Below are 18,042 nucleotides of genomic sequence, written 5' to 3' on the forward strand. Positions count from 1 at the left end.
TCCTTTTTTGTTCTTCTGCTGGTCTGATGAATGTTTTTCCGGGCAGTGTTGAGATGTAGGTAAGATCCCACTCAGGTGATGATCACCGGGTCGTTGGCAATCCCATCTCCGGAGAAGGCCCATCTCCTGGTGGGGACACCCTTCTTTGTGTTGCAGATGTCTTTGTGTTCCCTATTCCTGGAAGCGGCTTGTAGTTGTACCATCACTTTTGTTTTGTGGAGGCAGAGGCATTTGATACAGTATATTTTTATACTGGGTATCTTTATAAACACATGAATTAATTCTCCAATATTTAGAGCAAATCCCTCCCCTTCTATATAAACTAACTAATTTGTGAACTCGCACATCTATTTTCCTTTTCAAAAACGTCAGAAGGCTGTCAAATTTTACTCCAAGTTTTTTAACAATATATTATCTCATCTAAATTCCTTTCACCAAAATAATTCCCTTTACACCCAATGCATAACTTGAATATAAAAATATACCTCTTAAATTACCCTTTCACCCAGTGCATTATTTTTTAAAAAAATAGAATTTCTTGATTGTTCCTTTACCTAGTGCAATTAGCAAAAAAAAAATATCCAACAATCTTTAATCATCCCAATCCTCACTTACTGTTTCACAGTATCTGTCTTCATCCTCTTCTCTCAATCTGGCCTCAAATTTTGCCAAGGCTTCAGCTGCATTACTTGTTCCTTCGGTTTTGTCTCATTTCCATAGTTTTGTGGTCTGGCCTGATTTACTTGCAGCTATCTCAGGATCTGTTGGTAGAGCCAAAATTTGCATACATCCTGCATCACTGAATGTATTAGTTGGATAAAGCACGGTATTAAGCAAGGTAGGAACATTATCCCAGTAATTGAGCAGAGAATGAAAAAAGCTACCTTTTTCCACCATGCTCCTGTTCTGAACAACTGGTCCCACCATGAAGCTTGAAGTATGGAATTCCATTTTTGCACTGGGACATGAGCTACCTTCTTAATTTCCACTGCTAATCCTCTAATGGTCTCCCCATAATCATTGATTTCAATACAGCATTCGGATTCATTGAATTTCCCACAAACTCCTCCTTCTTCAGTCAATAAATAATCTAGGGCTATACGATTCTGATACACAAAAGCCCACATTTGAGTATGTTGTTTGGCTAGGAGCTCTAAAGCATCAGAGGTATGATTTGACACAATCTCTACCACAGCCTGAAGCCTAATTAGTCTGTTCAGTAGATAAATTGGGGTGTGGTAGCCCCAGCTTCCATCCTGGGCCCACGTTGCAGGGCTGTAGTGTTCTACTATTCTTTTGGCTGGCCACTCCTCATTTCCCCATTTATGATGTCTACCAGCCATAGGTAATTCCCGATTTAGTTCCCTCTTTTCTCTCTGCAAGGTTTCAAAAACCTTTGTTTTTTACACCTTTGCTGGTGCACCCAGCAAATTGCTCTCTGACCTAGGAAGTGTAAAGGAGGGTCTGATCATACCTAGAGTGCATGACCGTTTCCACTTCCGAGGTAATTCACTGTATGCTTGCTTTCCAGATATCCAATAAATTCCTCCTAGAGCTTTCCATCTGGTGTTAGCGACTCCTGGATCTTTCCAGTAGTCTTTTAGGTTGTCTAGAGGTTGGTAAGGATTAAGCCTAGAGCCTTTGTGCCAGCAGAGCCAAATTCTTTCGATCCAATTGCAGTTTTGTTCTTTATCTTTGCTCCAATAACCAGTTGGGGGCTCAGGCTGCCATACCTTAGTTTTATAATCTGAATTTACAGCCAGGGTGGATGTGCAGGGAGTATAACCCACTATTTCCGTACACTCTCTGCCTTCTCTGCTGATGCGGAGTGTTCCAATTACTCTGCTCCAACACCCACCCTTCAGGTCTCAATTTTGTTTTCGACATTTGAGCATTATCCCATTTTAAAAGCTCATCTGGGGTTAGGCCTTCTACTTTCCAAGATCACTTCTCAGCTGATTTTAGGCCCCCACAGATCCAACAGTTTGTAAATCCCAAATCTGTGGCAATAAGTTTTTATTGGCAGCAGGTAGTCCTAATTCACTGTATTGTTCTTCCAGCTGCTCATATTGTTCACTTAATGTCCTCAGTCTTTCTTGCTCCGTTCTTCTCTTTTTTATTTCTGATTCCTGCCTTTTTACTTCCTGTGCCACCTTGATCAATTTGGTTTCAGGGTCTAATCCTTCTTTATCTTTTGAAAAACAAAAAGTTGTCTCATATTTCAAGCACATTCATCATCTTCTTTTAAAGGATCTAAGATTATAGGCACATTATTACGGGACACCTTGTCATATTTTAGATTTCTCCCTACCCAGTAGGTTTTCCCATTCATCACACACATCCCAAGCTGGCTTCTGCCATAACATAACTTGTTCACTTGAAAGTATGCAACAAAGGTGGATTCTTTTCTATGTCCTATCCATTGGTTACAAATGGAATAGTAGGCATTTCCCCTACATCCCACCTATGTATTGATTTTACTTTCCTCAGAACAGATCCTCTTTTGCCAGTCCTAGTAATCACCATTGGGTTATGATAAATTGTCATTTCTTTTAATTGACAAATTTTAAACTGAGTGCCATTGTAGGTGCAGTACCCGTTTCTTTTATCCTCGGGGCAGTCACAGTGAGATTGGTATGCCTTTGCTGTTGTTCCATTCGGTGCCCTAGGAACGGTCTCAAGACACTGTTCACACTTTGCCACTAGAGTCTGCCCTCAGCTTTGGGCCGATTCTCCAGAACTAGGCCAGCCGTGTGGCACCTGGCTAGGCTCAGGGCCATCAGGATTCCCCATAGGCGTACTCCTCTGCCTTTGCCTACACCCACCGGGTTGCAGCTGATGGTGAGGTCGACCATGTTGTGGTTTGAAAACAAACCAAGTGAGAGGCTCCAAGTCAGAAATACAATTTAATGAGAAGAAAAGGAAAATAAAATAAAATAAAATAATAAAATAAAATAATAAAATAAATGCAACAATACAAAAAGAAAAAACAAAAAACACTGACAGAGTCAGAATACACCCTGATCAGGGTGATGGAAGCAGTCCAGGTGATGTGGTCTTCCTGAAGCAGTGATCTCGTAGAAAGGTCTGGGAGCTCCAGTCCTCTGGGAATCCAGTGGATGAGGGCTGCTTCTACTGTCCCAAATCCCAGCTTATATCCAGGTGAGAATGCTTGGCTCCTCCCCGTGGGCGGAGCATCTCCCAATGGGATGATGAGTCATACAGGGGCTCCTTGATGGCCCATTAAAGAGAGATAACTCCCAGAGGGAGTTATCTGTGAGTCATGGACCAGGCATTGATGGGCCATTAACTGAAGATGGTCATAGAATACATACTAAACTACAACCCAGGACAACCATCTTCTCGGCAGCAGGAGTATTCTTCCAGGGTTCCATAACTGGTCCTAGTGGCAAACCTCCTTTTAAAGGTGCCCCACCTGCAAAGTTTTACTGTATCTGCGTTACAGGGTATTTTGTAAGACCTACGGCACTCTACCGCCAGGACTTGTGCCCTTGAGTTTAATTTTCTCCTGATTCCCAATTGCTGAATATGTAGCCAAACCAGAGAGTCCAATTCTAATAAGCCAGCATGTTGCCTCAAGTTTGCCTGTTTTTCACTTTTTGCATTTTGTTCTCACGCAGCTTCAAGTAAACTATGTATATTATTAGAATTGTTTACATTCTTCCTCTCTAGGAGGAGAATGATGATTGATGGTGATGGTCACCAACGAGGTTGAAGAGGTAACTACCTATGTAGCCAATCTTGGCCTGTCTGTAAATTTGTATATATATGGAGTCAAAAAAATAAAGTAGAAGCTTTCCTGCTTGACCTCCTGCTGGCCTGTGTCATCCTTTCGTGCTCCTAACAGCAGCCACAAGTGTGACCCTCCGTCACAAGTGGTGACCTCGACGGTGGAAAGGAATTCAGCCGTCTGTGTCTGAGGTCACACCAGCATTAGTGGTGAGCACTAGGAAGCAACTTGTCAGGATTTGTTCAGTTTCCAGGCACTTAGTACACAGACTAATTGGTCTAAATCCCCTTCGACAGTGCACCACCCAGATCTCCCGGCAATAAAAACATTCAAAGTATATACATGGATAACATGGGCATCCCAGAATGGTACAACTAATCACATTTTCCTCATTCATTTATCTCCTTGGTGGAGCATTATCTTTAGGTCCTCTGGAGAGGTCACCTTCCACCCAGGTTTTTCTTCTCTGTCCTCAATCTTCTTTTCCCATGAGGCGTGGGTCCACCCTTTCTCAGCAGTCTCTACTGCAGTGTCTGTGGTTTAAAAGGACAAGAAAAGGACCTTCCCAGTGAGGCATTAAAGGGGCCTCTTTCCAGGTTTTTATCAAAACCTTGTCTCCCAGATGGATTTTGTGTATCGCGAATTCCAAGGGGATGCTCTGTATTACAAGTCCACGTCTCTGGAGTTCCTGGAGGTTTCTGTTAATGTCTATAAGGTAAGGCTCTATCTGGTTATCCTCTATCTTGGGGTGTCCTACTGGCATCCCATGCTCAATGAGCATTCCATAAAGCATCTCAAAAGGAGAGAGCCCAGTTTCAGTATGGGGTTGGGTCCTAACACTTAACAAGGCTAAGGGGAGGCACTTTACCTCCCCTTACATTTTAGTTTCTATCATTTATTTATTTTTGACATTTTAGTTTCTATCATTTATTTTGAAAGCTTTACGGTCTGATTCATTCTTTCTACCCTCCCTGAACTCTGAGGGTGCCATGGGGTATGGTATTCCCACCGAATCCCCAAGGCTTCTGCTAACTGCCTAATAATTTTTGAGGTGAAATGGGTACCTTGATCTGAGTCTATAGCATCAACGATTCCACACCAAGGCACAATTTCCTCCAGAATTTTCTTAGAAACTGTTTGTGCTGTTGCCCGAGCACTAGGAAAAGCCTCCACCCAGTGGGTCAGCTGATCCACAAAAACTAGCAAATATCTATGTCTTCCTATTTTTGGTAACTCAGTAAAATCTACCTGAATCCTGCCAAGTGGGTGATACACTAGGGAGCGACTCCGTAAGAGAACCTGACGGGTCCTTGCCCGATTTACCTTTTGACATGGCATGCACCCCTGTACTTCTTGTTTAGCTAACTCATTAATTCCCTTACAGCCAAAGAATTTTAGAAATTGTTCGGCCAAGGCCTGTGCCCCCCCAGCGGATCTCTTGGTGAAGTCTCCTTAAAATTTTCCTAGTATATTCTTTTGAAACCAATTCCCTTCCATCTGGCAACTTCCACTTTCCTTCCTCCCAGTTACGTTCTATCTTTTTATAACCCTTGATCTCCTCAGGAGTGGGGAATGGGAGATATTCCCTTGCCTCACCCTCCTCAATTTCAGGGGTAGTAACTGAGAGGAGAGCTGCTTTCTTAGCTTCTCTATCTGCCAATATATCCCCTAGTCCAAAATTGCATTCCAACCTGGTGTCCTTTTACATGCACAGTAGAAATGGCTTCAGGACCTCTGATTGCTTCTAGTATCTGCTTCATTAATTCCTCATGAACTAATCCTTTTCCTCCAGTACTGATTAGCCCTCTTTCTTCCCAAATCTTGCCAAAAGTATAGACTCCAAATGGGTATTTAGAATCTGTAAAAATGGTTCCCTTCCTACCTTTCAACTTTTTAAAGCCTGTAAGACTGCATACAATTCACATGCTTGTGTCAACCAACCAGAGCTCAAAAGGCCTGATTCTATTGTTTCACCAGGTTTCCCATCCACAATAGCATATCCTGATTTTCTCTTTCCTTCTATTACCCTGGCTGATCCATCCACAAACCATTTCTCCCCTTCTTCCAATTCTTCACCCTCCAAATCCGCCTGATCTTTGTCTGAAGTTGTATGATTTCTGCACAATCATGTGCAGACCCTTCCATGGCCTCTCCAAACAAAAACTGAGCAGGGTTTTGGGCCCCCGTGGTCTTTAGCTCTAATTCTGGTGAATGAATTAAAATTGCCTCCTATTTCAGAAGTCAAACATCTGTCAGCCATTTGTCTGCCTTTTGCTGCAGAATACCCCTAACATTACGTGGAGTATATACTACCAAAGGTGCACCAAAGGTAATTTTCTTAGCTTCCTCTACCAGCAAAGCCACAGTTGCCTGCAAGCGTGCTGGCCATCCCCTGCTCATAGGGTCCAGCATTTTGACACATAACCAACAGGTTTCCTAGCCCCTGCCCAATCTTGGGTCACTACTCTATGAGCAGTGTGATTGCTGACGTCCACAGACAATTGAAATTGCCTTCTGACATCTGGGAGGCTTACTACAGGAGCAGCCACCAACATTTCTTTTAGGTTCCTGAATTCTTTCTCATCTTGTTCAGTCCACTTTAGTCTATCTGTGATTCATTTTTCGTAAAGAAATTTCACTTTCTCACTGTATCCTTCAATCCACTGTCTACAGTAGCCTAGAAGTCCCAACAATTGCCTAACCTGTCTTTTTGTCTGAGGAGGGGGTAGCTCAATGATCCCAGCTATTCTGTCTGGATCGAGCTTTTTCTTTCCTTTAGTAATCCAATGGCCTAGATATTTTACCTCAGGCTCAGCAAACTGCAGCTTAGATTTAGAAACTTTCAAACCCTTTTGTCCTAAGAAATTTAGCAAAGCAATAGTGTATGCCCGCACCTTCTCCTCCTCCTATCCAGCTATCAGAAGATCATCAACATACTGCAAAATCTTTGTTCCTTCCATTGGCTCAAACTGACTCAGCAACTGTTCCAAAGCTTGTCCAAACAAATTAGGAGAATCAACAAAACCCTGAAGAAGGGAGATCCATCTGAGCTGCTGTTTTCTATTTGTTATTGGGCCCTCCCACTGAAAGGCAAAATAATCTCGACTTTCCTAAATAACAAGTTTATTGCTGTTTCAAATACTTGCCAGGTAATTGTGGTATGTAGTTACTATCATGGTTCTGTGGAATTCACTGAGAAGCCTAAATTCAGTTGAACAAATATGATCTGGGAAGTAATTTTCAAATAGAGTAGCCAGAGACTTCTTGAACAGCCTCAAGTTTAGTGAAAGAGTAAACAGGGGCTCTAATCAATAAAGTCACTGCTCATTTGTCACTCAGCAAATATTCCCCGTGCAGCCAAAACACAAAAGTCAGTGAGAGGGGTTTTCTACAACCCTTTTCTGAAACAGAGTTAAACAGGACTTTATAACTGGATCCAGTTCTGGTCAGATCTAAGAGTACAGTGCCTAAAGGAGACATAAAGGTTTGCAAGCTCCAATGTACAGTTGATAGAAATGTGAGTAATATGGAATAAAACTTGCCTCAAGTGCAAACTTCAGGGGGTGATAAAATTTGCGAAGGTGGCCTTCTAATATCCAGAACCAAAGCAAATATGTTACATGTGAGAATATTTTCAAATGGCCTGTTCAGAGAGCAGGCTTTCTAGGAGGAGTAATCTGTAGTCAAGTTTCCCTATAGAGAGATTACACACACAAAAAAAATGCATAATACTGAGAAGAACAGGGCATTTTGACACAGGGCACAGCTAATCTGGGAGCTACAGATCATATCAGATATGCACACAGTATTTATTTCTTCACTATAATTTCAGACACTTTGCTCAGTTCGACTGCTGGAGATGGTAAACTGACAGTAGTGCCAATAATTTTAGTGCCTTGATTAGAAAGCGGCTTCAAACAAGTAGCTGCATTCATGCTGTTGATATTAGCAAAACTAGGCTGAATTCTCTTTAAATGTGGAAAACTACCTGAGAATCAAGCAAGAAATGCGTCAGCCAGAAAGGGCCACCTTACACAAGGAATTAGAAAAGCAAGGCTTTTCTCGGGATATGGAGCTCAGGGGTGTATAGGGAATACAGTAGGGAATTCATGGAAGGAAGGTCCTGATAACTACATCAAATTGGGTCAGGTAGCCTCAAGGCACTGACAGTTCCCAAACAGAACTATTATTTAATGTATCACTTAAGGTTGTGGATATGCCCATTAATCCATAGGAACGGATTTGCTGCATAATCCCAAGTGTCACCAACCACAATCTGAAGAGCAACTGTGAGACTACAAAGAAACAAGAAAAATCTCCTTTCATTAGCTACTGTGCTCCTTCACCAAGAGAACACTAAACTAGTTGAATCAATAAAATGTACTCCATCTAGTAAGAACATCCTGTAATATGTTGCATGCAAGCTGGTTTTAGCTCATTTTGCAAGTAGGATTAATTTTTAGAAATTTCAGACTTTTCTGTTAATACCAGATAATAGTGCAGTTTGGTAGACTAATCAGATTACAGGGAATGTCAGCATGATTTGATGTTAAATGATGTGAAGCATATTACTGGAACAATCACCCTCTCATTTTATGGAAGGATGACCTGGAGGAATGACAGACAGGGCTCACCACATCTCAACAGCTGCAGACCTCTCCTTCAAGAGCCTTTTTAAAATATATTTTGTTTACTCTGCTTTATCTCTGACATTTTCTGACAGCCAGTTATAACATGAATTTTAATAAGACATGGACTTTGTCACAACAATGGGTTGTGCAAACAAACACTGTGTAAGAAAATGGTATACAAACTTACCTTTTACACACACACCATTGATTTACCACCTGCTACAACCAGATATCTGATTTGTGTTTTCAGTTAAAACCCCCACTATTCTACCTAGTCCTTCCCATTAATTTGACTCATGAGCTTCCCTTTTGCATCTCCCTCTTTCCCCTCATCTTTACTCTCATTGGTTACAGCAGGGCTCAAGCTCATTTTATTTCTGGTCAATCTGATTAGGTAAAAACCTGGGATTGTGATGTCAGTGCATTAGTAGAAGGAAGTCGTGCTTCCTGCAGGAAAGATGGCAATTTCGACCGTTTAGAAGCAAGCTGTGATCTAACTGGAAGATTAAAGCAGAGTGAGGCAACCTGCAGTAGTAACACCAACACATTCTGCAGGAGCATAGTTCAAAGAGGGATCATGGCTCATGGACTGCAGGTAAGAAAGCATCGTGTCCTTGTGTTTGGTTATTTGCCTGAAGGGAGCTTTGGCTGTAGGGGGAAAGGTCATCTTCAGCAAAAATAGAATAACATTAGAAATACTGACTAAGTAAAGGCTTTGGTTCTCATATTTACTTGGCAGAAAAGATGGGTTTCAGAGCAGAAGCATCTTGATAGATCCTTTTCTATAGATGCATGGCATTATTTGACTTTAACATACCTATATTCAGATTCTTTCATTCTGTGCTGATGAAACAATAGTTATGAATTTCTCTACTGTACAAAATTACTATAGTTCATTTTGTTATTTTTTCCATGTAAACTCAGAAACCTACATCAGTAATTGAACAACAGATGAGACTGAAACTAACTGAACAACTAATTCCTTAAGTTATAAACACATGGTTTAAAAATTTAGTGATTTTGTATGATAGTTTAGTAGATTGCTTTATTATTATGGGCTTCCAGTGTATTGTTCAGCATATGCCACAATGCAAAGGCTATAATGAGCCTCTAAGGCAGGTTGCTGTGGTGTTTAAACTAACGAGTTCTGGTTTTGAACCTTTCATTAGGCTTTAAAAAGTGCTTCTCACAGAGGAAATTGTTGTAGCAGATATTGTTTGTACCCAAGACTCTCAATGAACAGAGCTGTTAAACCAAGAAACAGCTACAAAGCTGCACTGCTGGAGTAACTCTAAGTAGTGATGACTATTCACACCTGTATGCCTCAAGATTACCTTTACTGCACAGTTACATCCACACAGGCCAAGCTCATCCCTCACTTAAGCTGAAGCAGTTGTGGTGTCACTCATCAAGTGCAGCAGGAAGATCAGCTTTGGCAAGAAGGCTGACCTTTAACTTGCTGAGCAGAAGAAATGCTGTGCATTTATAAATGCAAAAGCAGGTTGTAAAGCTGAAGTCCATTAAATACTGCAATCAGTATCATGGTTAGGCAAAAGAAGCTGCTCAAATTCCAGGGAGCATTATCACTGCATTTAACCTGCAGTTAAGTAGAATGCAATAGACTGGGGAATCTTGGAGACAAGACAAACCAAAACCCAACAACATACAGCACTTTTTATACTGATGGCAGTGACAATCCTTAAAGGTGCCTTTTTTAAAAAAAAATATTTCAAATGATAATAATGCATATGTATTCTAGCAGTCTCAAATAATCATTGTCTTTGACCAATGCTTCTAATTAAGTCAGAATCTCATCCCCTGCCTGTGTATTCACCACAAGCAGCCTTCCAGAGGCAGAGATGGGCCAGTCTGGAGCTGCCCAGCTGGGTCCATGGAACATCAAACCATGAGCAGCTCTGCACTCACTACAGCTGCCCTCAGTGCCATGGAGCAGCCCGAGCCCAGTGTCACTGCCAGCGTCTCTCCAGGATCAACGAGGCACCAACAGACCTGATCTCAAACCCATCCTGAAGCTTTCACTTCACTGACTTCAGCCCCGAAGAAAATAGCACCTAAACCAGGCAGAACAGCACTGCTGCCACCCACCCAGGGCTCAGCTGCGAGGTCATGCTGCCTGTTCTTGGACTATTAGGGCCAATCAGTTTTGAGTACTTGCAGAATTTGCTTAGTCCAACCAGGATGAACACCTGTCTCTAGTTTTATCTTTAAATGCAGGAGGCTATTTGTGGCCCATTTAAAATAAATGGCACTAATGGGTTATTTCATTATTAGCTGCCATGACTTCTGCAAGTAATAACCTACTACTGTTTCCTACAGTCCATTTTTCTTTTCTTCTTTAGCACTCATCTCTCCTATGCCAAAGAAAAGGAGAATTACAAACAATTCACCTGTCTAAAGAGTTTGCAGGTGTTAACTTGTTGTTAGCAATACTTTATGCTATTACTGCCGAATCCACAGGTCTGTATTTTTATCAAGATGCTTTACTAAATTCTGTGGAATGTAACTGGTATGTAGATAACCTGTTTTTCACTAGAGAAGCTTTGAGGCAGCTCTGAATTTTTCTTTCGTTTAGTTCTGTATTTTTAACAACAGCAGGGCAGTACCAGGTATGACAAAATCTCACAAATTTGAGGGGATGTTCTCTAATTTATTTCTAAAACTTATATATTAATCTCATTCACAGTTCTTTCTACTTCCTTTTATTTTTCCTTGCCTGCTTTTGTACCACCACTTTATAAATGAACAAAGCATCCAGCCAGGTCTTGAAGGGAGGTAGAATCCAAAGACACAGATCTTTGTGGGGCCAGAAGAGAAACCCAAATGGAGATTTTGGAGCTTCTAGACATGCAGACACCTCTCGGTGCAACAGCCTGAATAAACAGCATGTTGAATAAAGGACTGCAATCCTAAATCCTGGAGGCAAGAGGGTTAAGGTCCAGATCTGTGGGACGTAGCCATGGCCAGTCCTCAGCCACGATGAGAAGCAATCTGCTCCAAGGGCAAACAGCACAGCAGCTTCCCACCTATGGGCACCCTCTGCAGCTTCCCCTCTTCCCACTGCCATCCCAAAGCTTCTCCTTTGGGGTGAGCCATCTCCCCTGTCCTCTGAGACAGCTAATGGCTGGAATGGCCAAAGTTCAGCTGTGAAATCATGCTTAGGAGGCAAAGGTTTCTCTTTTACACAGTGGAAAACGATGTCAAGGTAGAGCAGCCCCCCAAAGTCACATGCTGGCCTGTAATCCCAATCTCCGTGCCTTACATTTTAATTTTCACCTGTCCACCACCTGAGCAAGCTACTGAGCTCTGCAGAAGGGCAAATGGAACGAGAGGGGAGGTTGTTACTGTTTTGGGTGGCTTTTTAAATGAGTTGATCATGGCCAAGAGTATATTTCATAATGGCAGGGGCAAAGTACTTGTTATCCATTCACAGCTCCATTCACAACTCAGCCACCAGCTCCTGAGTTATCAGATTGGGAATTGTTCTAGCAGAAAGATTAAAAATTCTCAGAAATATTTTTATTTTGACACATTATTGGGGGGGGAGGAATTTTTTCCTCACACTATCAGAGACTGGAAGCTTTTTCTTGTATGGCTTTGTTGCTAGTTTTAGACTACTTGAATTTTCTTTGCAGATAAGAGATGAGGAAAGTGGCTACAACAAAAATCTGTTTTGCATTCCTAAGCATTATGAAGAAGATTTAGAAAGAGTTTTCATTCCTCATGGACTCATCCTGGACAGGTATGAGGGTAAACAGAAAAGAATAGGGACAGTGGGGCCAATTTTTGTCTCTCCGAAAGAAAAGACTGAGGTCCTGCCCTGTGCAGCCCTCAGAAGCATGGAAACCCTGCAGCCCGAACACTTCTGTCCCAAAGTCTAGTACAAGAGGGGGTTTATGGAGAGGATTCCTCTACTAGCCCGGTTAAGCTTTCATGTTCCCTCAAAGATCTTTAAGCCCACCTATCCTGCACTATTTAGGTTTATGAATTAAGTCAGCTTGTGCTGTGCAAATACATAACTGACCTTCCTATGACTTGTTGTGGTCACACTTTGTTAGTTATAAAAACCTAACAGCAAGATCAGAATTCTTACTTGAACATTGCTTAGTATATGGACAAACAACTATGATATACAGAACACTTTCCAGATTTTTTTTTTTTTTTTTCTCTCACAGGACAGAACGTTTGGCTAAAGATATCATGCAAGACATGGGAAGTCATCACATTGTTGCACTCTGTGTCCTTAAAGGAGGCTATAAATTCTTTGCTGATTTGATGGACCATATAAAAGCACTAAACCAAAATGGTGATAAATCTGTGCCTGTTACTGTGGATTTTGTCAGAATAAAAAGCTACCGTGTAAGCAACTTTCTTTTCTTTGGAAAGGTGATTCTCTCCATAGACTGGCATTCTAAATAGTGATACTTTGCATGAGAACCCCACAAAAATTAAATTCATGTATACATTCTGCTCAAATTACCTACTAAGAAGGAACTGATTTACTGATCTGCCCTAAAGGGTGGATATTATACGTTCACTGGAATAAACATAGAGCAGAACACTCAACATGATGAAGCCAGGGCAGATCTCAAACTCCTTCCTCTTGCAAAAAAGCAAGAACAGCACACTTTTTAAACAAATATAGGATAATACTTTTGGGCCTGTTTATGTGACTTCCATCTCTTCTTTGTCCTTCTAGAATGATTCACCTGCAGAAGAAATCAATTTTGTTGGAGAGGAACTGTCTACACTAAATGGGAAGGTATGAATTAGTATCTTTTATCTTTTAAAGGGAAAGAACTGTTCTTGTGTATTTTCCCGGCAGTCCATCTTTATTAATATTTTGGTACTGCATACTTCCAGCCACCTAACACTGATTTAAAATGCTGGGCTTTGAAACAGTGAATAATTCCCACTGATCTCAGTGGAAACTTGAAGTGATCAGTAATGAGTGCTCCCAAAGATCCTATTCCCCATTTTATCCCAGAACCCCCAGAAATGAACCATACTGAACTGACTCATTCAGTGTGGCTCTGCAATACTAGTGCTATACATAGAGCAATACATAGACCTGACATAGGTGCCTTTATCACCATGTTTTAAGCTTTCATAAATACTTAGAAATTTTGACTCTTCAGAAATCTCCAAAGTCAGTAGTTCAAATGACAACCTCCTTTGAAAATCAATGCAACTTCCTTGTAACTGAGCGGTTTTGTGTGCTTCTTTTGGCTCTATAATTTGCTGAAAATTGCCATTTAAATCTTTTCTCTTCTTTCCCTTCTTTCCCTATGTAATCTCTTCCAGAATGTGCTAGTAGTAGAGGTAAGTAGTGACTGAAGGAGGGTGGAATGACTGAACTAGGGGTGGAATGACACAGATTTTTTGTCTCCCTTCTTTTCAAATTAATACATATTACATATAACATAATAATTAATTATGTTACTGTGCTGCCAGGTTGGTATAGTCTGATTTAGTCTACTGACAGTCTGGTTTTCCTTTCAAACTTGAAGGATAATTTATGTTTTTATCCCTTTCAGGACATTATTGAAACTGGTAGAACAATGAAAGCACTGGTGTCAAAAATAAAAGACAAGAAACCTAGGATGGTTAAAGTTGTAAGGTACAAGGATATAGCTACTAACTGACATATTCAAATCATTTGGGTGAACAGTCAGTGTATGCTGACAGGTGCTTGTTTGGCTTGAAGTTTGGGGGGAAGGAAGCAAATGCAGGAAGTAATCCTCATCCAGCTGCTGAAATATTAAGTGTTTCTTAAACTGGGAAATTTACCCATGCACTGTCATCTTCACTGCTCAAATTAATAAAAAAAGGTTTTATGGCTCTTTCTGTGTAGTCCATAAAACCTAACACATTCCCTGTTTCTTACTTTATGTTTGAAGGAAATTCATCTCTTTCCATAGGTTTTCTAACACCACCTCAATACTAGAATAACAACACTCAGAATATATCTTAATATTCTCAACTCATAGAAGAATCTGAGAGTCTGTCAGCACTTGGAAGATGGCTTCAAGTAGCATTCTAAATCTGCTTTTGGCTGATCTCTAAAAGGAAATTTTGTGGACTATCCCTATGTCTGTCAAGTAACCATTATGCTTTGTAAAAACAGTTGCTTTATGCACCAGTTATTCAGACAGTCCTTCTAGTGACTGTCCAGGAGGTTCTCAGTTTTCTCAGTTTCTTCTGAAGTGTGCAGGCAAACCAAGAATAGATATGATTTTGTGGAAGAAACTGTCCTTTACCCCTCCCTCCATTCCCCCCTCCACACTAAAATCACTACCAGCCACTTGGACATGCTTCCCCCTCTGTGCTATTCTAGTGTCCTGAGGCATTGCTACATGGAAGGGCAATGATCTGAGACACAGGATTGAAGGGAATTGAATACAAAGTAGAGCCCCTTGAACATAAAGAATGAACCTAGATCAGAGCCTTTGCTTCTCCCTCAACTACAAGGCTGACCACTGCTTTTTCTGTGCAATAATCTCACTGTTTTAATTTAAGTGCATGATTTTAGAAGCTTATGGGGAGGTGTGGGAGAAGGAAGTGTACAGCTTAGAGTAAGACATATTTTAAAAACCAACCTTCTCTGCACTGCCTTACAGCCTGCTCGTTAAAAGGACATGTCAGAATCCAGGTTACAGACCAGACTGTAAGTATAGTTTTTTATAGTATATTTTTCTGTATTTTCCGAAACACAGTCTTACAATTTCACTTCAGGCAGCACATCTGACAACTGGCACATAAGTTTCATGAAGGCCAAGAGAAATGGGGAGAAACTACACAAAATTTGTGAAGTAATGACCAGCTATGCCATCCTGAGACCTCACGACCACATTTTTTCCCCTGGTTGGCCTGAGTGCAGGTTTAGCTATTTCATACACAAATTTAACTATTTAGATAGTAGAAACAGAATCAAACATTAACTGTTTTGCTTTGCTTTGACCCTAGAGGACATTTGTTTTGACTCTGCATTATTAAACTTGCTTTGTTTCCAAACTGAAAAGTCCTACTGAATCCCAGTTCGTCTACTCTCACTCAAGTTCCTTGTCTCCTCTCCCAGGACTAACTTGTACCTAGGCTTTAAGCAATTATTTTGTTAATAAAAATCATTCTCTTAATACCTTAAATATAAACTGACTTTTACAGCTCAGATTCTTAAGGAAGGATCCTGAAAGAGATTATGCCAATTACTCTTAAGTATGTGTTGAACACAAACTCTGCACTTAAAGGCTACTTATACCACAAATATAAAAAGAACTATATTTTCTTACAGATGTTGGCTTTGAAATTCCAGATAAATTTGTGGTTGGATATGCTCTTGACTATAATGAATACTTCAGAGATCTAAATGTAAGTACATGCACATTCCTCCACTGCCAGGTATCAGACCTACCCACCACAGGTAGCAAAAATATTGGTTTCTACTCAGAACTTCTCAACAATTAAAACACCTTCAATTCCAGCTAGAAACTTCCATTAAAAGAGCAAAACCATTTTTAAGGTGCTGAATTGGTTAATGCAATGTAGGTGCATAAGAAATGTTTGTGCTTTACCTTTTTATAATTCTACTCCACAAGTGTCATGGCTCAGCCATGCTGCAGGACATTCTGAACCCCCAGGATAGTGAACAGCATACAGTCTGCAGCCCCAGCTGAAAATAAAATAACTTGTAATATGACTTTAATTGGATATTTGTCTCTCTTAGTTCAATCCTATGTTGCTCTTCTATCACCAAGTCTTGGAAGTGGCCAGTCAGGGACTCTGTGTGAAGGTTTTCCATATACTTTTGGGTAACATGTCTGTAAAATCTCTCTTCCCTTATTCCTTTACAGCTCCCTTAGGCTGCACAGAGTAGTAGACTTGGAAATACTATAAACTAATAGGGTTGATCTTTTCTTCCCTCTTTTGTTTCCAAAAGTACTTTCTTAATTCTGGTTACTTGGGAAGTTTTTCACTTCTCTAAGTCTTTTTACTAAGACAAACCAGTTCTGCTGAAGACACAAACAATCTGTGCTATTGTTCAGCAGCATGAAGTATGCAGTAATTTAACAAACCTAAGTTCTTTAAAATATATAAAACTATATATTACAGATAAGCTTGGAAAGAATATTAAATCTTGCGTTTACTGCAAGTAGGAAACTTGCAACAATTATGGTTCTAGTGTGTTTTTATTACAATGCTGGGAATACAACTGAAAATCAGTCTTGCACTTCATTCGAAGATAGAGGTTGATGAATACTGCACCTTTTTTTTTTTTTTTTCTTCTCCTTCTTTTAGCACATCTGTATTCTGAAAGAGAATGCCAAAGAGAAATACAGGATGTGATAATGCCAGTCTTCTGGAGCACGAATTCCTGGCTGCTGACTAGGTGATAAACCATTACACCAGAAGGAAATTACTTGTGCTACTTGTGTGTCCCTAAGCAGAAGGAGAGGCTCAGTGCCGGCGCCCAGGAGCCGCAGCTCGCTGGTTCCCGCCTGTGCTCTGCGCTGGGCACGGCCCGTGCAGCTCCGGGCTGTTCCCGCTGTGAGGGAGCGGCTCGGGGCCGGGCCGAGGCTCGGGCGGTGCGGAGCGCTGCCGCCGAGCCCGTCACCTCCCGGGCCCCGAGCGGATTGCTGCCGCCCGCCCGAGGGCACCGGGGCTGCGGCAGGGGGGACCGAGGGGGAACGAGGGGGAACCGAGCGGGGAACGAGGGGAACGAGCGGGGAACGAGCGGGGAACGAGGGGGAACGAGGGGAACGAGCGGGGAACGAGGGGGAACGAGCGGGGACCGAGGGGGAACGAGGGGGACCGAGCGGGGACCGAGCGGGGACCGAGGGGGAACGAGGGGGAACGAGGGGGAACGAGCGGGAACGAGGGGGGAACGAGGGGGAACGAGCGGGGAATGAGGGGGAACGAGGGGGAATGAGGGGGGACCGAGCGGGGACCGAGCGGGGAACGAGGGGGAATGAGGGGGGACCGAGGGGGAATGAGGGGAAACGAGGGGGAATGAGGGGGAACGAGGGGGAATGAGGGGGGACCGAGCGGGGAACGAGGGGGATCGAGCGGGGACCGAGGGGGAACGAGCGGGGACCGAGGGGGCCCTACCCCCGCCCCACCCCGCCCGGCCCCGGCCCCGGCGCTGCCCTCACAATGGGCCGCGTTGCCCGGTTACAGCGGCGGCGGCGGCGCGGCCTCAGTTGCCTCACAGCGCGCTCGGGGCCGGGTGTTCCAGCCTGGGCGCCTGCAGGCGGCTTCACTGGGCGATTCGCCGAGTGGACTGTTCGCGAATTTTTTTTTCTGCGAGCGAGTCCTGAACTCGCGGGGACTTTGTCTCTGCGAGCGATTTCTGAACTCGCGGGGACTTTTGTCTCTGCGAGGGAATGCTGAATTGCCTTTGAAGGTAAAGGCTGACTAAAGTTGAACTTTTCGGTTTTGTCACATCTATGCTCTGAAAGAGAATGCCAGAGGGAAATAGAGGATGTGCTAATGCCAGTCTTCTGGTGCAGCAGTTCAGTGGCATGTACAGCTGAGTGGATAAACAATATATGATCTAATGATTGTGCTTTTTTTTTTCACTGAAGAAATGCAACATTTCCTAAATATACTAGTCTTCACATTTTTTCCTGTAGTGATTACTTAAAC

At 42.2% G+C, this 18,042-nt stretch overlaps 1 protein-coding gene across 1 annotated transcript; it reads left to right on the forward strand.

Moving 5' to 3' along the window:
• Nucleotides 1-8,829: 8,829 nt before the first annotated feature.
• On the forward strand, nucleotides 8,830-16,872 carry LOC136366331 (hypoxanthine-guanine phosphoribosyltransferase-like). Its single transcript, XM_066327313.1, has 9 exons — nucleotides 8,830-8,977; nucleotides 12,036-12,142; nucleotides 12,576-12,759; nucleotides 13,100-13,162; nucleotides 13,705-13,722; nucleotides 13,938-14,020; nucleotides 15,021-15,067; nucleotides 15,692-15,768; nucleotides 16,696-16,872. The coding sequence occupies exons 1-9, from the start codon at nucleotides 8,960-8,962 to the stop codon at nucleotides 16,741-16,743; spliced, it is 645 nt and encodes a 214-aa protein (XP_066183410.1). The 5' UTR covers nucleotides 8,830-8,959; the 3' UTR covers nucleotides 16,744-16,872.
• Nucleotides 16,873-18,042: the final 1,170 nt, after the last annotated feature.

The sequence above is a fragment of the Sylvia atricapilla genome, chromosome 12 (assembly GCF_009819655.1).
Source record: "Sylvia atricapilla isolate bSylAtr1 chromosome 12, bSylAtr1.pri, whole genome shotgun sequence".
NCBI classification, from domain to species: Eukaryota; Metazoa; Chordata; class Aves; order Passeriformes; family Sylviidae; genus Sylvia; species Sylvia atricapilla.